The 22,460-nt window shown below is 43.8% G+C and overlaps 1 protein-coding gene across 4 annotated transcripts in view; it reads left to right on the top strand.

Moving 5' to 3' along the window:
- Nucleotides 1-661: 661 nt before the first annotated feature.
- The window catches only part of MTAP (methylthioadenosine phosphorylase), a 135,678-nt gene continuing 113,879 nt past the window's right edge, over nt 662-22,460 (top strand). The window contains exons 1-4 of one of the 4 annotated variants that reach the window (XM_034967238.3): nt 662-1,530; nt 14,017-14,103; nt 15,303-15,361; nt 16,626-16,793. In XM_034967238.3, coding sequence (XP_034823129.1) covers nt 1,447-1,530; nt 14,017-14,103; nt 15,303-15,361; nt 16,626-16,793 — 398 coding nt within the window. In that variant the 5' untranslated portion in view covers nt 662-1,446. The remainder of the gene's footprint in view (nt 1,531-14,016; nt 14,104-15,302; nt 15,362-16,625; nt 16,794-22,460) is intronic. The other 3 variants (XM_034967239.3, XM_003830681.8, XM_003830680.5) reach the window with 3 other exon arrangements.

Genomic DNA, 22,460 nt, shown 5'->3' with positions numbered 1-22,460 from the left:
GTAACAGAAGAAAAAAAACTTTACATTGTGAGAAAATTTAGACCTAAAGCATATAGTAATGAGAGGACGAAGGTCTATACTGTTTAAGTAAATAGGTTCTATGAGCAGCATCCAGGCTAACATCACACAGTGGTATTTTGAATTAAAGTGTACTTGTGTTTTGTTTCCGTGTTTTGCTGCTGTAAGGAAAGAGGAAAGCATCCTCTTTCTCGGCCCTCCTCCCACGTCCAGGCTAATTTGCAGCATTTCTACATCTCAGAGTCCACCCTTAAGATCCTTGCCACCCATTATTTTGTTTCAGAACGCTTAATCCATCAAGGAAGGTTAAATTGGATTATCCCAGTAGGGAAGGGATGGGGGCTTTGAGCATGAGGGATTATCCCTGTAAAGGGCTAGTGGTGTGTGTGTGTGCGTCCTGCTAGTGTTGAATGATGGAGACCTGAGTTTGTATTCTGAATCCAGGTGTATTCGATGCCGCTCCAGCGTAGAATGGGTTAAAGATGCCTCCAGCCAGGTAGAGCCAGACTGGGAGTTGCGCAAGGTCTCAACCCCCTAAAAGCGGCCCCTCAAATTGAAGATGAGTAAATCATAGTTCGTAAATCAGAAAGATTATCCAGTAGTACGTTACTCTGTTTATTTCCCTTTCGTCATCCCTAAGTCTTGGGTCAAGTCCATCCCAGCTCTGTCCTCCAGGAATCAAGGGAAATACGCAAACCCGAGGTGGGTTCGCAGCCGCAGGAAGGACAAATCATGCCCCCGCCGCGGCGGCCGCCCCGCGTTAGCTGCCTAAGAGAATCTCAGCGGCCGGCCAGTACCCGCCTTGGTGAGGATTCTCCCTCCCGCGAGAACTTCTGGAATGCCGCCGGGCCAGATTTTGCAGCTGAGGCCTCCGACGCCACTAATATTGGGCCAAGCAGGGAGTGCTGCTCTTCCTTATAGGGTTTTAGCGAAAGTTAAGTAAGCCAATTAAAGTGCAAAACACACAGTCTGGAACAATACAGCGCTCTAAAAATGGTCTCCATTATTATCATTATCCGTTAGTTATAACTGGGGATGAAAAAAAAACGACAAAAACCTGGAGAACCGGAAAGGTCTGCAAAAGGGGCGGAACGCGGGAACTTCGATTTGGGGAAGGGGTGGCGGGGGAGATCCCACACAAGCAGCCAATCCAGCTGTCCCGGGGAGGAAGAGGAGGAGTCAAGGCCCGCCCCTGGTCTCCGCACTGCTCACTCCCGCGCAGTGAGGTTGGCACAGCCGCTGCTCTGTGGCTCGCTTGGTTCCCTTAGTCCCGAGCGCTCGCCCACTGCAGATTCCTTTCCCGTGCAGACATGGCCTCTGGCACCACCACCACCGCCGTGAAGGTGAGATGAGCCCTCCCAGCCGCAGCGGTTCGCCCTGCCGGATGCCTTCTCGCCCCCGCCCCGGGGGACCGCGCCTCCGGGGGCCATGCGCCCGGCCCGTGCGCCCCTTGCCGCCGCGGGGAGGGACTGGGGCGCGGCACTCGGGACTCACTTGCCGCGCGAGGAGAGGGTACGCTTGCAAATGATCCCCCTGCCGCACCGCCAACACACACACACACACACACACATAAACACACACCAGCTTTTGGCTTATCTGCACCCGCACCCCGTAGGGCGTAGGCACCCCTTTAGAGAGAGGGGTCGTGGATGGGAGAGGCTGCGCCCATGCCACCACCATTCCTGAGAACCACTCTTCTCCCAAGAAAGACACCCGGCTGGAGTCAGCAGGTGTCCGGGCGCCTGCAGCTTCTGTGACCGTCTCCTGGTGCCTTGCGGGACTCCAGCTTCCGCTCTCTGACTGCTTGCTGCCTGCGGCCCACGTGGGAGAACTGCTTACTTGCTCTTTTGTATGCTTCCGGCTTCTTTTTCCTCCAAACGTAGGCCTTCTCCGTGCTGAAGTTTTCCCCAGCAGCGTAATACTGTAAGGATTCTGAGACTTTCTTCGAAAAGGAGTACAGGCGTCCGTTTTTAGGGCTGCACTGTTTGGAGGCCTCTGGCTTGAAACTGCTTTGTTTTGCAGCCTTGCAAGTTAGAGTTCAATTTCCTTGTGCCCTAGGCCCTGAGAGGCCTTGATACAAGGGGTCATTGTGCGGTGGGAAGCTTTGTGCTGAGGAGGGCACGAGTTCCGAGAGTAGCAGCTGGCTTCCCTGGGGTTTTAAACCCTTCTCTCCTGGTTAGTATTCCGAGAGAGAATTACAGCACATAAAGAAAAATTGATGATAAAACTTAAGACGTCTTCTAGGCAGTTTATTACTGGCTAAGAACGCAGTTAACTTGTTTGATTTTTAGAAATTTTTGGCCTATGGGATAGGAAGGTCTGCGATCTTCTCCAAAGCATCTCGATTCCCTACACTCGACTGCTGTTTTCCCGGGAGAAGGCGAATTTCTGCGGTCAGTGTGTAATCAGCCAGATTAGTTTATTAAGCCCTTGCAGGTTTAAATGAGCCACTTAGAATGAGAGGAATGGTGAAGGGTGTTGCATCCAGACTTACATAGGAAACTTATTTTGTCGTTTTGAAAAGAATCTTGCATCCAGCAAATATTTATAGAAGGCCTCTCCCCTGCCTTCATTGTTTGGCGGAAACAAGGCAGAAATGGTTTTCATGAAACTCGTGTGAAGTATGTGACTTCTCTTAGGTGCTCATCTATAAACTGAGAATTTTACTGCAGAATTTGCTAGGAGGGCTAGAATTATATTGTCTATGTTGCACATGGTAGAAGCTTATTAAGTGGTAGTGCTTATAAGTGGGGGAACTGAGATTAATTTTGAATGATCTTTTCCCCAACAATTATTAAGTTATTGTGTTAGGTATCATTAGGCCACAACTTTTCACCTTATCCTTGCAGGAATACACTTCAAGCGCCATTAAAAATGGAGAAATGGTGTTTAAAACAGTCTTACTTTAATCTGGTTAGCATTCTCCCTGCCACAGGGTTTCCCTTCAAATTAATGCAGTGCATTTAAGTGCAGAATGGGCAATGGGATTCTCAGAGACCTGATGTAAATATTGAATAGTGTGTATTTTTGGTCTTGGCAAGCTTCTGGATATAAAATTAAGAGGTACATATGGTGCTAGGACTGCCTGCTGATTTCTCTTTTAATTTAGAACAGATGACAGCTTTGCCATAGAGATTCCATGATGCCAGCACCGTATTCCCCGGACTTCTAAGGCAACATTCTGTATAGAAGATGTGAGGTGCCAGTGTCCAGAGCAAAATAGGTTAATAAAAACCACGTCCTATTCCCAAATTATAGAATGATGGGGCTGGAGTATTCCTTCAAGACCATCCGTATAGCCACACAAACCCGTTTTGCGGGTGTAAAGTTGAGGCCCAGAAAGGTCAGCTAAGTATCCAGAATTACACAGCTGGACCTAGATAATGACAGAATTGGGCCTAGAGCCTGGCATTCCACCAACTAGATGTGAGGCATTTCTGAAATCTGAAGTGTGGTCTCTGCCCTGTTTTCTTGTGACTTAATGCACAATTAAAATGAGCACTTGATAGAATGTCCATCTTGAAGAGGGAGGCAGAGGGTATGCAGAAAGCAGGCTGCCTCCAGTGCCCGCTGGACACCACCCAGGTATAGGTATAGGAGGCACATGTGTGTCTGAAGCCCGTTGGTGTCACTGGCAGGTCCTTTGAGAGGCTGCTGGATTTAAATACAGTAACATGTAACACACTCAGCCCAGTTCCAGGTACTCCTTTAATGTCAGCCCAAGTACCTCTCTTCTTAAAATAGAGATATGAACAGGGGGTGGATCTTAAACTCATTCTCAATTTTAGAGGTGCAGTTAACTCATGCAAGTGAAAGATTCCACTGAGTTTTGGATTGGCAGTATAATATTTGGCATATCTTTCAAATCTAGCCATCTACTGGTGGAATCCTATTCAAAAATATTTATTGAATACCTGCTAGACACTGGGGATGCAGCTTTGAGTAAGCGAGGCCTTTATTTATTTTCTTCAAGTTTATATTCTAGTCAGGGTGGGAAACCAACTGACATGAAAGTGAAACAGCAATAAGATTCCATTGGGTGAGGGGTGTCAGAAAAGACTCCTAGGGAGGTGGATTTTAAGCTGTGCAGTAGTCTGCCTCCAAAATCTGTTGAAACCTAATCGCCAATGTGATGGTATTAGAAGATGGGGCCTTTGGGCGTGATTGGTGTCATAAAGGTGGAGCCCTCATGAATGGAAGCAGTGCCCTAACAAAAGAGGCCCCAGAGAGCTGCCTTATTCCCTCTACTGAGAGGACACCATCTATGAGCCAAAACGTGGGCCTTCCTCAGACACTGAATTTGCTGTGACCTTGAACTTGCTAAGCCTCCAGACTATGAGAAATTTCTGCTGTTTATAAGCCACCCAGTCCTAAGATATTTTGTTATAGCAGCCTGAATGGACTTAAGCTGATAGTGAAAATAAGGATAAAGGGTAAAGATCCAAGTGAAGACCTGAGGAGAGAGATGGGGGTAGGAGAGCGAAAACCAAGATGTTGCAGAAGTGAGCTCAGTGTAGTAGGAATGGAAATCACGGATGCACAGTGAGAATTGGGTGGATGCAGCTCATAAGGCCATCCTTGTAGACCGCGATCAAGAATTTTGATTTTAAATGTTTTGGAAACTGTTGAAGGGTTAAGAGTGGGAGGTAGCATTTGATTTACATTTTAAAATGATTACCCTGGCTGTTGTATACAGAATAGCCTGTGGGCAGGGGAAGAGCTAAGAGATCAGGCCAGAAGTCTTGGTGCTGGGGCTGAAGTCTAGGGTGGGAGCCATGGAGGTGGTGAGGAATAATCAGATTGGGGATAGAATTTGCAGGTAGAACACAGAGATGGGTAAGATGTGGGGAGTGCAGGAAGAAGAACAGGATGATTTCTGCTTTTGACCTGGAAAACCAAAAAGATGATGATACTGGTGGATCATTTCAAAGTGGGTGATAAGGGGCCACGAGTGACTCCTTGGAGCCAAGGAGGGTGAGTGTAGGATTCCTTCCTCCCAGATACTGCTGGTTAGGGGGCCAGAGGCTGGGATGCTGAGGGGCCTCTTTGCTGTAGGAGCAGAGTGGGTGGCAGCTTGAGGGAGGGAGGAAGCCACCTGGAGTGAGAGTAATTCAAGCAATCTTTTTTGTGGTTCACTGCAGTGAGAGATGGTCCAGGCAGGGAGTGAGGATATTACCTGGGGGTTAGCCATGGAGAGAGGCAGCAGGAGCCAGAGGCTATGGGATTAACACTGCCATTGTCTGAGAGGACCTCAGGGAGACATTGTCCTCCAGCATCAGCCAAGGGCAGGTGGTATTCCTGACAGAGGGCCAAACCAGTCTTTGGCACCCAGATACAGGGCATTCTGGAGGGCTCCTGCAGTGTACCATGGCTCCCCTGGGCAGCCTCCCAGCTTTCATTCTGGGAGATTAAAAATAAGACTTGGCCAGGTGTGGTGGCTCATGCCTGTAATCCCAACACTTTGGGAGGCCCAGCTGGGCAGATTACCTGAGCTCAGAAGTTCAAGACCAGCCTGGGCAACATGGTGAAACCCCATTTCTACAAAAAATACAAAAATTAGCCAGGCACGGTGCTGCACGCATGTAATCCCAGCTACTCAGGAGGCCAAGGTGGGCGAATCTCTTGAGCCCAGGAGGCAGAGGTTGCAGTGAGCAGAGACTGCGCCATTGCACTCCAGCCTGGGTGACAGAGTAAGATCCTGTCTCAATAATAATAATAACAACAACTTGTTAATCATGGTTGCTGTGACAAGGAGGGGATATGGTCCCATTGTAGGTTGGTAGTGAGCTATCAACATAATGATGTTAAGGGAGATGGACAAGTCATGGTTTGTAGACTGTGGAATATGGGCCTTTACACTCCCTGCTTTGCTGTCTCGAGTGTGGCCTGCAAGGGCCTTCAGCCTGAGAGTCCTTGTGTGGCTATCTGAAACTGAGGACAACCTGCAGGCCCCAGTTGAAAATCAAATGACCAACAAGCCTTCATTTTTTTTGCCTAGGGACACAAGGGCATTTTGGGCAGGACAAGTATTTCTTTTGTAGGACTGTCCCAAGCATTGCAGGACATGGAGTACAACCCTTAACCCCCTCCGCAGAAATGCCAGTAGCACTCCCCCTAGTCATGACAGCCAGAAATAGCCCTGTTTCCAGATACCCCCAGGAGAGCTGTTTGACATTTAGTTGAGGACCCCAAGGCTAAATCCCAAAAAAGACTACCTGCTGAAGAGAGGTAGGAGCAGCCAGGTTTTGTACTGCTCAGCAGAGTAAAAGGAGGAAATAAGGGCTTTTTTTGTTGCTTTGAGGAAGTTTATTTTGATTTTTTATTTTTGCCAGGAGTGGTAGGGTATACAGAAACAGTGACTGATGGTAATACATTATTTCACTTTATTCTCTTGATAATTGTATGGATTAGTAAAAATCTTACCCTATAGGTACAGCTGAGGAAGCAGTTAAGGAAAATGTTTGTATGCAGTGGATTCTGGATCCTCACCTGTGGTTGTAGTCATGGCATTCCAGCCTGTGCCTCAAAAGCATCTAAAGCAGTGGTTCTCAAAGCGTGTCATGCATTCATATCACCTGGTCATTTGCTAGAAATGCAAGTTCATAGGCCCCACCCCAGTCCCAGTGAATCAGAAACTCTGGGGCTGGGGCCCAGCAATCTAGGTTTTGACAAGCCTTAGAATATTCAGATGTCCACTGAAGTTTGACAGCCACTGACCTAGAGAGCTTTGGAAAGGGTGGCCATCTACATTTTTAACAAGTTCTTCCCTTAGTGTAATAGTTTCCTGTTGCTGCTATAACAGTTTTCACAAATGGAGTGGCTAAAGACAACACACATGAGGCCGGGCATGGTGGCTCATGCCTGTAATCATAGCACTTTGGGAGGCTGAGGTGGATAGACTGCTTGAGCTCAGGCGTTCAAGACCAGCCTGGGCAGCATGGTGAAACCCCATCTCTGCAAAAAATACAAAAAAATTAGCCAGGCATGGCGGTGCACGCTTGTAGTTCAGCTCCTTGGGGGCTGAGGCAGTAGGGTCACTTGAACCCAGGAGGTTGAGGCTGCAGTGAGCTGAGATTTCACCACTGCACTCCAGCAGCCTGGGTGACAAAGTGAGACTCTGTTTCCAAACACACACACACACACACACACACACACACACACACACACACACACAAACATATTCTCTTACAGTTCTGGAGTCCACAAATCCAAAATGAGTCTTACAGGGCTAAAATTAACATGTGTATCGGGCTGGTTCCTCTTAGAAAAACCATTTCCTTGCCTTTTTCAGTCTTCTGAACCTGTAGAACCATGAGCTAAATAAGCCTCTTTTCTTTATAAATTACCCAATCTCAGGTATTCTGTTATAGCAGCAGAAAACAGACTAAGAAAACTGTTGTGCTTGTAAGAGATTGGGACACGGACACATACAGAGGGAAGACCATGTGAAGACACATGGAGAACGCTGCCATCTACAAGCCAAGGAGACTGACCTTAGAAGAAATCAATCCCAATCTCACCTTAATGTTGGACTTCTAGCCTCCAGAACTGTGAGGAGATAAGTTTCTCTTGCTTATGGGGAAAACCTATTTCCTTGCCTTTTTTAGCTTCTGGAGGCACCAGCACTTCTTGGCCCATGGCCCCACATCATGTCCCTTTTTCTCTCCCTCTGCTTCTATCATTATATCACTTTCTTCCTCATTTGACCTTCTTGCCTCCTTGTGATTTCATTTAGGTCCCACCCAGATAATCTAGGATAATCTCCCCATCTCAAGATCCTGGATTTAATCATATTTGAGGTAACATTCCCAGGTTCTGGGAATTAGGATGTAGCTAGGATCTCTTGGGACAGGGGCATTGTTCAGCTTGCCACACTCAGCCCACGTTTTAAAAATTTATGGTCTAGGGGCTGGGCGCGGTGGCTCATGCCTGTAATCCCAGCACTTTGGGAGGCCGAGGCGGGCGGATCACAAGATCAGAAGATCGAGACCATCCTGGCTAACACGGTGAAACCCCGTCTCTACTAAAAATACAAAAAATTAGCCGGGCACGGTGGCAGCCTCCTGTAGTCCCAGCTACTTGGGAGACTAAGGCAGGAGAATGGTGTGAAACTGGGAGGCGGAGCTTGCAGTGAGCCGAGATCGCACCACTGCACTCCAGCCTGGGCGACAGAGCGAGACTCCATCTCAAAAAAAAAAAAAGAAAGAAAGAAATTTATGGTCTAGGCCCTAGAGCAGGTTGCTTAGTTCTGAGGGCACTTTAGAACCACCTGCGGAGCTTTAAAAACAAACTACGCCTTGCCCAACTAATCAGAATCCCTGGGGCCTGGGCTTTGGTATTGAAAGCTAGAGAAGGGGAATGTCCTAGTATCCAGCAGCTGGTTCAGGAGGGTGGGTGGCTCCCACCGTTGCTCCACAGGCATAGGAGAGCTCTAACAAAGTATGCATTAGGGAGAGTCCTCCTCTAAAAATATCTGGCCATTTCAGCAGGTGAAGTGTGTCTTTAAGAGGGTGTCTGCCCTTTAGACTGATACCTGTACTTCTCAAGGGGCATTTGCTCAAATAAAAACCATGGATGTTTTGAGCGCTTGCATCATCCAAGCTTCTCTGACTAAAATATAGAGTCACTGTATTAGTTCTCTAGGCCTGCTATAACAAAGCACTACAGAATGGGTAGCTTATGCAACAGAAGCATTATCTCCTCACAGCGCTGGAGGTTAGAAGTCCAAGATCAAGGTGAGATCAAGGTGGATTTCTTGTAAGGTCAGTCTGCTTGGCTTGTACATGGCAATGTTCTCCATTTGTCTTCACAGGGTCTTCCCTCTGTATGTGGTTATATCCCAATCTCTTGTAAGGACAACAGTTTTCTTAGTCTGTTTTCTGTTGCTATAACAGAATACCTGAGACAGGGTAATTTATAAAGAGAAGAGGTTTATTTAAAAGAAATGAAAGGGAGACGAGGGAGATAGGAAAAGGAAACAAAAAAGAGAGAGACAAACTTTGCTTCATAACAACCCACTCTCACTGGAACTAATCCAACCCAATGAGAGCAAGAACACCCTCCCCTGGGACTGCATGAATCCCTTAATGGGGGTGGATTATTACCATGGCTCATGACTCAAACTCCTCTTAAAGGTACTACCTCCCAGCATCACTATATTTGGGGACCAAGCCTCAACATGAGTTTTGAAGATGACCACATTCAAACCATAACATGAGGTATACTGCATTAGGGCCCATCCCAGTGACCTCATTTGATCTGAATTACCTGTTTAAAAACGGCAAATATAGTCACATTCTGAGGTACTGAGAGTTGGAACTTCAACCTATGAACTTAGGGGAGATACAATTCCATCCATAACCATTACCTACAAGGGTGGCCTACAGAGGGGGTGTCTTGTCAGAGATGGAGACCCCAGCTATCCCTGTGGACCCTATTGCAGGTTTTTAACAGTCCTCACAGCCTGAGACAGTTGGTTGCTCCCTCTCATACAGCTAGGCTTCCAGGATTTTGCAAGGCCCTGACAGGCCTCAAAGCCATGTCAGCCTAATAATGAGGGCCTCCGTCTGCTGTGCTTGCCAAAATTGTTATGGCAACCAGAGCTAAAGGACTGCAGTGCTCAGATCGGGCTGTGCCAGCTCCAGCTCTGGCTCGCTTACCTTATCATGAGCTTGAGGCACTCAGAGGCAGCCCATCTCCCTGGCATGAGCTAGTCTCAACCGCTTGGGGTGATGGTATTTTGAAAATGCCATTATAGAGTGCTGGGTTCCTAACGGCAGTGCGCCCAGGCCTCAAAGTGATGGTGAATGGTTTCTGGGACAAAGAAGGGCTGGTAAAATCTCTTGTAGCCAGGTACTAGAAGACATAGACAGAGTAGGGGTTACTATGCACCCTTTCCACATTGCTAGAAGTAACTGTTCTGACCAGGTGAACTGGTATTTGGATAAATGCTTTCACAGTCTCAGAGAAGTCAGACCCTTGGACTGATTTGTTCTTGAACAAAAAAAATTTTTTTTTCACTAAGAAAATGCTTTCTTTGGGGTGTCTTTAGAACATGTGATGTCAAGACACAACAGCAAGCACACATACAGTAAGACATGGCTGTCATAGAACAGATTGTGCGTGAATAAAGGGTTCACACCACTTCCACCCTTTACACAGTAACAGAAGGCTCTAGGCCACCTACCTCCTCCTTGGCTCACTTAAACTCTTCCTCCTCAGCCGTGGCCTCCTGCTACTGCTGGTACTCAGACACCAGGTCGTTCATGTTGCTTTCAGCCTCGGTGAATTCCATCTCATCCATGCCCTCGCCCATGTACCAGTACAGGAAAGCTTTGCACCGAAGTATACCTGTGAACTGCTCTGAGATGCCCTTGATCAGATCCTAGATAGCAGTGTGGTTGCCAGTGAAGGTGGCCAGACATCTTTAGCCCCCAGGGTGGGAAGTCACACACAGCTGTTTTTATATCTTGGGGGATCCAACCAACAAAGTAGCTGCTGTTCATGTTTTGGGCATTAAGCATATGCATGTCCACCTCCTTCATGGACATGTGGCCCCTGAACATGGCAGCTACCATTACGTAGCAGCCATGGCAGAGGTTGCAGGCAGCCATCATATTCTTGGCATCAAAGAACTGCCAAGTGGGCTCACGCACCATGAGGGCCCAGTACTGCTGGTTGTCCCGGCTGGTCAGCAGGGGGAAGCCATACATGAAGTGCAGGTGGGGGAACAGGACCATGTTTGCGGCCAGCTTCTGCAAGTCAGCATTGAGTTGGCCAGGGAAATGCAGACAGATGGTGACCCCACTCATGGTTGCAGACACCAGGTGGTTCAAGTCACTGTAGGTAGGTGTGGGCAGCTTTAGGGTTCTGAAGCAGATGTCATAGAGAGCTTTATTTATTATCAATGCAGAAGGTCTAGTTTTGAGAAGTTTGGTTTGATGGTCAGTCAGTGGAAAAGTGTGGCATAAGCCACTAGCTTTTAAAATCTGTCAAGGACCTTGATTGACTCCCTATTTCAGAACTCTATCTTGTGTAATAAAGAAGTCCTGGCTGGGCAGAAATTCCATCTCAGGTCTTGAACACATTTCCTACACAGTCTAGAATTAACTGGACTGAGGACTGACGCTTCCTGCCCAGGAGGCCTGGCAAGGTCTTGTCATTGTTTCCTGAGGGTGGATGAGGTCATTAAGAAAGAGTTTTCCTCCCCTCTGAGATGATTCACTCAGATACCTGGAGTCACTGTTTCTGTGCTTGTTCTGTGACCTTCGTCATGAACTTGACCTCTCTGAGCATGTTACCTCATAACATGGAGACAAATAACTTTTCTAATAAGGTGTAATGTTATGGAGGACTCCAGGGGATATTCGGAGAGGGCACATCATAGTGGTTAAGCCTGAAAGACCTAGATTTGTATCCCAGCTTTGCTCCTTATGATTGGCCCTTGGACGAGGTTTTTAATTTTTGTGCTTCTCTTTCTTCGTTTGTAAAACGGGTAACATTCTGTAGGGGCCATCTTATGGTCCTGATGATGAAATAAGGTAAGGCCACTGAAGCACTTAGCACAGTGCCTTTAACATGTAAGTCCACAGACACAGTTACTTTATAACTAAGGCAGTACTGAGTTGACACAAACTTAGAGACTCAAAGGAATGTGGATAGAATTGGGCCATCAGTGCTTGGGTACTTCATCCCAGTTGTACTTTGCTGTGGAGCCAGCAGGTGGCGACATTGGCCACATCTTGGCCCTGCTGGCCTCCATCTTAGAGGTCCAGTTTCCTGGGATGGCGGGACTCAGTTGCTACACTTGTCCCTGTATCCCTCGCACAATGTAGGTTTCCGTAAACAACTGGACCTAGTAAAGTGACTGGATGGGCTTGCCTGCAGATCATTCCAGAGCAGTAGCCACTCTTGCTTTCATGTCCAGGGCTACTACATGTTCCTTGCTGAGGGCTGAGTTGCCAGCTACCTGGTGCAGAGTCATTATGCAGCCAGATGGTGCAGACTGAAGCTTGGGGTTGCTGAGAGTGAGCTCAGGGGCTCTGAATTTCAGCGGGACACCTGGTTAGCATTTCTCAACAACTGCTACGATGCTGGGCAAGTTCACCTAAACTCAGAGGGTGGCTCCAAACAAAGCCCAACTCGATTTGTGTATTTGATCCCGAGCATCCAGTGTTGAATCCAGAATCTGAGATGCCCTGGCTCAGGGAACACCCAGAAACAGCCAGGCCAAAGTGGTGATAAGTTAAAAAGCTAGTAGCTGAATCCCCAGGGAGTTGGCTGAGAGTAATTTCAGAGTCAGCAGTTCATATCTGTGTCCCAGGTGAGGACATGGGCTGGATGGTTTCTTAGCCTCCTCATGACCTGTGGTGCTTCAGAGGTCCACGGAATGAAGGATAAGATGGAGAAGCCAGGCTAAGGAAGGATTGGGATTTCCTAAAACAGTATGAATTTTTGTTATTTTCTATTGAAGTGCTGTAATTTAAATGTATTGACTTAAGTGAACACTTCTGTTGATTTGAAAGCTATAATACTGGTTACTCTTTGTTCGTTGACATAAAAGTGTGTTAACCTCCTGTGGTTTTAACAATATACCTCCACAAGATGGCGCCAACATCAAAGCCTGGCTTTGCCACTTAAGGAAATTGTGGTGGACAGTCACAAATTATGTAACCATGTCATGGGAAACAGGCAGAGTTCTTCAGTAAAAACCTCACTAAATTGTCCCTATTTTCTTGTTTGTTTTTTGTTGTTGTTGCTTTTTGTGTGTGTGTGTTTTGTTTTTTTCAGGAAACTGAGCCAGAAAGGTAACCATTTTTTTACGTGTTGATAGGACTCAACTTGTGTAACCTGACCTGAAAATTATTTAATGCAGATGTTCACTGAATTCTTAACCCTGGAATTTTTTTCTTGAGGCCTACTTTATTTTATTTAGTTACCCTTGTGACAATAGATTTAAAGCTTTTCATTGAAAAACAACAATGCTCAGGTCACTTCGCATTAATTAGGTTTCTAATAAAGTTAGCCTGGCACTGTTTACTCTCTCCTTTAGGAGGTACCAGCCCAAGGAAATTTCCCTAATGATTTGTTACTTATTTTTAGTTTTAACAGTTTAGTTGATTTTTATTTATTTTTGTAATTGTTCTTGTTTGTCTTTCTTAATCATCAAATTAGATCAACTCTCAGAGGATAGTGCTAGGTTTCTTTAACTCAGACAAGGACTTTCAAGATAATCTCTGAAAAATGCAATACAATGCATGAACTTAAAAAAAACTTATAACTACCTTTTGAATTACTTATTTATATTTGCATAAATGTATTTACTGAGTAATATACATGAGTATGCTATATGTATATTTACAACATGTAAATATGAATTTGCATACATATATGAATGATTGTTTTCATAAATGTATATGTGGGTAACTTTTCATGCAATTTCAGTCTCCTCTGTCTGCATTCTCTCCTAGCTCTGTGATTCTAATGGCGTGGGAAAGATAATCTCTCATTTCTTTATCAAATAGAACAGTGAGGAGAAATCAATACCAAATGGAATACCTAATATTTTATATCCCAGCAGTCTTCTGAACATTGTTTATTCTATAGTCCATTTGACAGAGAAACAAAATTGATCAGAAGGTACTTTCCACTACCATACTTGCCTACTTTTAGGTTTGATTTTCTACCTTGAGTTGGTTAAAATACCTCTCTATGCTGACTTGTAATTCAGACAGTCAGAAGTAAATGTGATGTAGTCCAAAAAGGTGCCCTACGTTTTGGTTACTTATAGAATATAGAAGGCCTTCAAATGTTTGTTGATTTTTATGGAAGGCTTTGAAATATCTGTTGGTTGATGTTCAGTAATTTTCAGATTTCAAAAAAATAACTAGGGCTTGGCAGGAATGGAGAAGAGCATATGAATAAATGAATTTGCTTAGAATCTTATTTCTAATAAAAATTACCAAATACAATAATCTTCTCTGTCTTTTTCTCTCTTAGATTGGAATAATTGGTGGAACAGGCCTGGATGATCCAGAAATTTTAGAAGGAAGAACTGAAAAATATGTGGATACTCCATTTGGCAAGGTTAATATCCAACTTGTGGAGACATGTTAGTTTTTTAGTTTTTTCATTTCTCCTTGCTGGCTTGATTTTTGAATTAAAAAAAAAAAAAAAGAATTGCTTTTGTTTTGGCAGCCCAGGGCTGTCTGCTCCCAGCAGAGAGGGCCAGAAGTTCTGCTGTTGGGTTCCGTCAGCTGAGAAGGTGTCTGATGGGCGCCTCACACTTTGATGTTTTGAGAAAATGGCTACTTAGTATGTAAATCACTTCTCATTCTGTTGCTGGAAATCAGATACTCATTTCAGACCACAGACTCATTTCAGACTGTACTTTTCAAATCCACATTCAAATCTTCTAATTTGTGGCCAATAGGTCACACCACACTAATTAGGGGACAGGCTGATGACTAATAGGATGAATTATTGTTACGAAGCGGCATTTGAGTGGAAAGAATTGTTTTGGGGAATTAGAACATACCTGATGTTAGTTGAATGTGTAACTGAGCTAGAAATAAAATGCTCCTCCTTTTATAGGAGAGGTTGCTTGTTCTCCAAGCCCATGTCACTCAGCCTAGGCCGGGGTGAGGGTGTCTGCATTCTCCTAATTCCATATTGCTACGTCCTCTGGTCCATCTGTAAGATCTCTCTATCTGGCTGTCCCAACCAAACCCTCCTTTTCAGCTAAATTCTTAGGTTGACCTTGTGTGCTCCCAGTCCTGCAGTCATCCTGGTTCATTTTCTTAAACCCCTCGGTTCTAAGGGTCTTTCCAGCCTTTGTTACCTCAAGTCATTTCCATGATCATCTTAGACCTGGTTAACACAAGCAGACATTTCCAGTGCTGAATTCTTAGTGTCATGATGGTGGCTTCTTATCCTTTCTGCCTTTCACCTTCACACCTGTTCTCGAACCTGCCCAATAACCTTGAGACATCTAAATTTGACCAGTCTACCATCAGAGTTCCCTGGGGTACTCGTTACAAATAGATCTGACTAAATGGTACCTACACAGGTGCCCATGGTAACCTTGAGTCCTGTGAATCTGTGCCTGCAGAGGGATCAATAAGTAATTGATTAAATGATTATATTGATAATCAGATCTTGCCTCTTCTCTAAGTTGTATCCTCAGACTCTTCAGATTCCATGAGTCCTGTTGTGGTTGAACAATTATAATTTACATACCTGTTTTTAAATCACTGAGTTAAATGTCATTTTTTCATTGCATGCAGCCATCTGATGCCTTAATTTTGGGGAAGATAAAAAATGTTGATTGCGTCCTCCTTGCAAGGTATGGTATTTTAAGCTTTTTGGATGTTACTACTAAAGGATAATTTAAATTTAACTTAAATTCTGGAAAGAGTAAAGATACAGGTCTGAGCTTTTATATGTTGGCAGAATCAGAACATCTAAGTAACCTTTATTTACAATGTTTTATTTTTGGTTAAGTTATATTGACTTAGGAGATCAAAGATCTCATGCTCTTGCCCCTTACATTGTGTAAAGTAGATCAGATGACTAAAATCAAAGCTCTGGTTTTAGTTCTAACTGCAAGAAGAAATGTTTTGTTCATTTTTTTCCCCCTTCTTATAAAGATAAAGAAAAACAATGCATCATTAATGACCTCTTGCTGGTAGTAGTTATATGTCTGTGGGAAGTAGGCTTAGGGCTTCTGAAGTGGGTTACTTGTGTCTGTGCTGTTGTTTCCTTAAGGAGGCTGGTGCTGCTCCATATTACAGAGGAGGCCAAGTCATTTTTATCCCACTGTTAGAAGTTAGTCAAGATATATGTATGAGTTCTCTACTGTTGTGTAACAAATTACCACAAATTTAGCAGCTTAAAATAGCACACATCATCTCCTAGTTCCTGTTGGTCCAGAAGTCTGGCACAGCTTAGCCAGTCCTCTGCTTGGGGTTGCACAAGGCCCCACAAGGCATATTCAAGGACTGAGTCCCCATCTGGAGCTTGAGGTCCTTGTTCAAGCTCGTGTAGTTGTAGGAGAATTCACTCCCTAGAAGTTACAGGGCGGAGGCCTTTGGCTCCTAGAGGTGGTTCACATTCCCTGCCGTGTGGCCTGCTCCACAGGCTGTTCACTTGACTGCAGCTTGCTTCTTGCTATTAGGATATGGCAAAGGTGCTAGAAGTCACCTCCATGGTTAAGCTGTACCTTGCAAGCATGCAGGAGTCCGGCAGGAGAATCTCCTGTGCATGCTTGCAAGGTAGAGCCTAATCGTGGGAGTGACTTATAGCACGTTTACCATTTTTCTATTGGCTGGATGCAAGTCCCAGGTTCACTGACCCTTTATACAGAGCATGACAGTGGGGTCCTCACTAGGGTCTGTCTGCCACTCTACATATTTGAAACAGGAGTGGCTTCTCAGAATCCAGTGAACCTAAATTGTAGTTTTAGTTGCTCACTGGACTGGGTTCTAGGAGACCCCCTGTGTTAGTCTGTGGTCATTGCTAGAGAATCACTTAGTTTTTTCTAGGCTCTAGGAGAAAACAGTTGGTAGTGTACTCATCACGGGTTAACAATTTCTTCTCTCCTTCCATAGGCATGGAAGGCAGCACACCATCATGCCTTCAAAGGTCAACTACCAGGCGAACATCTGGGCTTTGAAGGAAGAGGGCTGTACACATGTCATAGTGACCACAGCTTGTGGCTCCTTGAGGGAGGAGATTCAGCCCGGCGATATTGTCATTATTGATCAGTTCATTGACAGGTAAGCAGTCATACAAAATGCTTTAGGCTATTGTAGCTGGTCATTTTCAGCTCAAATGGACGACGCGTGGGAACCGGCAGGGAAACTGGGAGGGCAGTGCCACAGACTTGCTTGCTTTTTTTTTTTTTTTTTTTGAGACGGAGCCTCACTCTGTCTCCCAGGCTGGAGTGCAGTGGCATGAACTCAGCTCACTGAAACCTCCGCCTCCCAGGTTCAAGCAATTCTTCTGTCTTAGCCTCCCGAGTAGCTGGGACTACAGGCACATGCCACAATGCCCAGCTAATTTTTGTATTTTTAGTAGAGATGGAGTTTCGTCATATTGGTCAGGCTGGTCTTGAATCAGGAGATCACCCGCCTCGGCCTCCCAAAGTGCAAAGTGCTGGGATTACAGTCGTGAGCCACTGCACCCAGCCTGTGTTAAGCTTTTCATTGTGAGTTTTTGTTTTTTAATTTTAATTGACAAATGATAAATGTATATATGAGGTATAACATTATATTTTGATATATGTATGCATTGTACAATGATTAGCAAAGCTAATTAACATATTACCCCACATATCATCTTTAGTGGTGAGAACATTTGATTTTTACTTTAACAATTTTGAAATACATAATACGTTGTCATTAGCTATAATCACCATGCAGTGTAATCTCAAAAACTTATTCCTCCTGTCTAACTGAAATTTTGTGCTTTGATCAACGTCTCCCCAAACCCCAGCCCCTGGTAACCTTTCTACTCTTTACTTCTATGAGTTTGACTTAGTTAGATTCCACATATAGGTGAGATCATGCAGTATTTGTCTTTCCATGGCTGGTTTATTTCACTTAACATAATGTCCAGGTTCACCCATGTTGTGGCAATTGACAGAGTTGCGTTCTCTTTTAAGGCTAAATGGTATTCTGTTGTGTATATATACCACATTTTCTTTTTTTTTTTTTTTAATTATACTTTTAAGTTCTAGGGTACATGTGCACAACGTGCAGGTTTGTTACATATGTGTACATGTGCCATGTTGGTGTGCTGCACCCATTAACTCGTCATTTACATTGGGTATATCTCCTGTTGCTTTCCCTCCCCACTCCCCCAACCCCACAAGAGGCCCTGGTGTGTGATGTTCCCCTTCCTATGTCCAAGTGTTCTCATTGTTCAGTTCCCACCTATGAGTCAGAACATGCGGAGTTTGGTTTTTTGTTCTTGGGATACTTTGCTGAGAATGATGGTTTCCAGCTTCATCCATGTCCCTACAAAGGACAGGAACTCATCCCTTTTTATGGCTGCGTAGTATTCCATGGTGTATATGTGCCACATTTTCTTAATCCAGTCTATCATTGATGGACATTTGGGTTGGTTCCAAGTCTTTGCTATTGTGAATAGTGCCGCAATAAACATGCGTGTGCATGTGCCTTTATAGCAGCATGATTTATAATCCTTTGGGTACATACCCAGTAATTGGATGGCTGGGTCAAATGGTATTTCTAGTTCTAGATCCATGAGAAATCGCCACACTGTCTGCCACAATGGTTGAACTAGTTCACCATCCCACCAACAGTGTAAAAGTGTTCCTATTTTTCCACATCCTCTCCAGCACCTGTTGTTTCCTGACATTTTAATGATCACCATCCTAACTGGTGTGAGATGGTATCTCATTGTGGTTTTGATTTGCATTTCTCTGATGGCCAGTGATGATGAGCATTTTTTCATGTGTCTTTTGGCTGCATAAATGTCTTCTTTTGAGAAGTGTCTGTTCATATCCTTTGCCCACATTTTGATGGGGTTGTTTGATTTTTTTCTTGTAAATTTGTTTGAGTTCTTTGTAGATTCTGAATATTAGCCCTTTGTCAGATGAGTAGGTTGCAAAAATTTTCTCCCATTCTGTAGGTTGCCTGTTCACTCTGATGGTAGTTTCTTTTGCTGTGCAGAAGCTCTTTAGTTTAATTAGATCCCATTTGTCAATTTTGGCTTTTCTTGCCATTGCTTTTGGTGTTTTAGTCATGAAGTCCTTCCCCATGCCTATGTCCTGAATGGTATTGCCTAGGTTTTCTTCTAGGGTTTTTATGGTTTTAGGTCTAACATTTAAGTCTTTAATCCATCTTGAATTAATTTGTGTATAAGGTGTAAAGAAAGGATCCAGTTTCAGCTTTCTACACATGGCTAGCCAGTTTTCCCAGCACCATTTATGAAATAGGGAATCCTTTCCCCATTTCTTATTTTTGTCAGGTTTGTCACAGATCAGATGCTTGTAGATGTGTGGTATTATTTCTGAGGGCTCTGTTCTGTTCCATTGGTCTATATCTGTTTTGGTACCAGTACCACGCTGTTTTGGTGACTGTAGCCTTGTAGTATAGTTTGAAGTCAGGTAGCGTGATGCCTCCAGCTTTGTTCTTTTGGCTTAGGATTGTCTTGGCAATGCAGGCTCTTTTTTGGTTCCATATGAACTTTAAAGTAGTTTTTTCCAATTGTGTGAAGAAAGCCATTGGTAGCTTGATGGGGATGGCACTGAATCTATAAATTACCTATGGCCTTTTCATGATATTGATTCTACCTATCCATGAGCATGGAATGTTCTTCCATTTGTTTGTATCCTCTTTTATTTCATTGAGCAGTGAATTTGTAGTTCTCCTTGAAGAGGTCCTTCACATCCCTTGTAAGTTGGATTCCTAGGTATTTTATTCTCTTTGAAGCAATTGTGAATGTGAGTTCACTCAAGATTTGGCTCTCTGTTTGTCTGTTATTGGTGTATAAGAATGCTTGTGATTTTTGCACATTGATTTTGTATCCTGAGACTTTGCTGAAGTTGCTTTTCATCTTAAGGAGATTTTGGGCTGAGACGATGGGGTTTTCTAAATATACAATCATGTCATCTGCAAACAGGGACAATTTGATTACTCTTTTCCTAATTGAATACCCTTTACATCTTGCTCCTGCCTGATTGCCCTGGCCAGAACTTCCAGCACTGTGTTGAATAGGAGTGGTGAGAGAGGGCATCCCTGTCTTGTGCCAGTTTTCAAAGGGAATGCTTCCAGTTTTTGCCCATTCAGTATGATATTGGCTGTGGGGTTGTCATAAGTAGCTCTTATTATTTTGAGATACGTCCCATCAATACCTAACTTATTGAGAGTTTTTAGCATGAAGGGCTGTTGAATTTTGTCAAAGGCCTATTCTGCATCTGTTGAGATAATCATGTGGTTTTTGTCTTTGGTTCTGTTTATATGCTGGATTATGTTTATTGATTTGCGTATGTTGAACCAGCCTTGCATCCCAGGGATGAAGCCCACTTGATGGTGGTGGATAAGCTTTTTGATGTGCTGCTGGATTTGGTTTGCCAGTATTTTATTGAGGATTTTTGCATCAATGTTCATCAGGGATATTGGTCTAAAATTGTCTTTTTTGGTTGTGTCTCTGCCAGGCTTTGGTATCAGGATGATGCTGGCCTCATAAAATGAGTTAGGGAGGATTCCCTCTTTTTTTATTGATTGGAATAGTTTCAGAAGGAATGGTACCAGCTCCTCCTTGTACCTCTGGTAGAATTCGGCTGTGAATCCATCTGGTCCTGGACTTTTTTTGGTTGGTAGGCTATTAATTATTGCCTCAACTTCGGAGCCTGTTTGTTATTGGTCTATTCAGGGATTCAATTTCTTCCTGGTTTAGTCTTGGGAGGGTGTGTGTGTCCAGGAATTTATCCATTTCTTCTAGATTTTCTAGTTTATTTGCATAGAAGTGTTTATAGTATTTTCTGATGGTAGTTTGTATTTCTGTGGGATCGATGGTGATATCCCCTTTATCATTTTTTATTGCATCTATTTGATTCTTCTCTCTTTTCTTCTTTATTAGTCTTGCTAGTGGTCTATCAATTTTGTTGATCCTTTCAGAAAACCAACTCCTGGATTCAGTGATTTTTTTATGGGTTTTTTGTGTCTCTATCTCCTTCAGTTCTTCTCTGATCTTAGTTATTTCTTGTCTTCTGCTAGCTTTTGAATGTGTTTGCTCTTGCTTCTCTAGTTCTTTTCATTGTGATGTTAGGGTGTCAATTTTATATCTCTCTTGCTTTCTCTTGTGGGCATTTAGTGCTATAAATTTCCCTCTACACACTGCTTTAAATGTGTCCCAGAGATTCTGGTATGTTGTGTCTTTGTTCTCATTGGTTTCAAAGAACATCTTTATTTCTGCCTTCATTTTGTTATGTACCCAGTAGTCATTCAGGAGCAGGTTCTTCAGTTTCCATATAGTTGAGCAGTTTTGGGTGAGTTTCTTAATCCTGAGTTCTAGTTTGATTGCACTGTGGTCTGAGAGACAGTTTGTTATAATTTCTGTTCTTTTACATTTGCCGAGGAGTGCTTTACTTCCAACTATGTGGTCAATTTTGGAATAAGTGTGATGTGGTGCCGAGAAGAATGTATATTCTGTTGATTTGGGGTGGGGAGTTCTGTAGATGTCTGTTAGGTCCGCTTGGTGCAGAGCTGAGTTCAATTCCTGGATATCCTTGTTAACTTTCTGTCTCGTTGATCTGTCTAATGTTGACAGTGGGGTGTTAAAGTCTCCCATTATTATTGTGTGGGAGTGTAAGTCTCTTTGTAGATCTCTAAGGACTTGCTTTATGAATCTGGGCTCCTGTATTGGGTGCATATAGATTTAGGATGGTTAGCTCTTCTTGTTGAATTGATCCGTTTACCATTATGTAATAGCCTTCTTTGTCTCTTTTGATCTTTGTTGGTTTAAAGTCTGTTTTATCAGAGACTAGGATTGCATCCCCTGCCTTTTTTTTGTTTTCCATTTGCTTGGTAGATCTTCCTCCATCCCTTTATTTTGAGCCTATGTGTGTCTCTGCACGTGAGTTGGGTCTCCTGAATACAGCACACTGATGGGTCTTGACTGTTTATCCAATTTGCCAGTCTGTGTCTTTTAATTGGAGCATTTAGTCCATTTACATTTAAGGTTAATATTGTTATGTGTGAATTTGATCCTGTCACTATGATGTTAGCTGGTTATTTTGGTCGTTAGTTGATGCAGTTTCTTCCTAGCATCGATGGTCTGTATATTTTGGCATGTTTTTGCAGTGGCTGGTACCAGTTGTTCCTTTCCTCCAGGAGCTCTTTTAGGGCAGGCATGGTGGTGACAAAATCCTCAGCATTTGCTTGTCTGTAAAGGATTTTATTTCTCCTTCACTTATGAAGTTTAGTTTGGCTGGATATGAAATTCTGGGTTGAAAATTCTTTTCTTTAAGAATGTTGAATATTGGCCCCCACTCTCTTCTGGCTTGTAGAGTTTCTGCTGAGAGATCTGCTTTTAATCTGAAGGGCTTCCCTTTGTGGGTAACCCGACCTTTCTCTCTGGCTGTTCTTAACATTTTTTCCTTCATTTCAACTTTGGTGAATCTGACAATTATGTGTCTTGGAGTTGCTCTTCTCGAGAAGTATCTTTGTGGCGTTCTCTGTATTTCCTGAGTTTGAATGTTGGCCTGCCTTGCTAGGTTGGGGAAGTTCTCCTGGATAATATCCTGTAGAGTGTTTTCCAACTTGGTTCCATTCTCTCCGTCACTTTCCAGTACACCAGTCAGATGTAGATTTGGTCTTTTCACCTAGTCCCATGTTTCTTGGAGGCTTTGCTCATTTCTTTTTACTCTTTTTTCTCTAAACTTCTCGCTTCATTTCATTCATCTGATCTTCAGT

Source organism: Pan paniscus, chromosome 11 (assembly GCF_029289425.2).
Source record: "Pan paniscus chromosome 11, NHGRI_mPanPan1-v2.0_pri, whole genome shotgun sequence".
In the NCBI taxonomy this organism is placed as follows: Eukaryota; Metazoa; Chordata; class Mammalia; order Primates; family Hominidae; genus Pan; species Pan paniscus.
The sequence above is the reverse complement of the archived record's forward strand: the minus strand, read 5'-3'. Positions and strand labels throughout refer to the sequence as shown.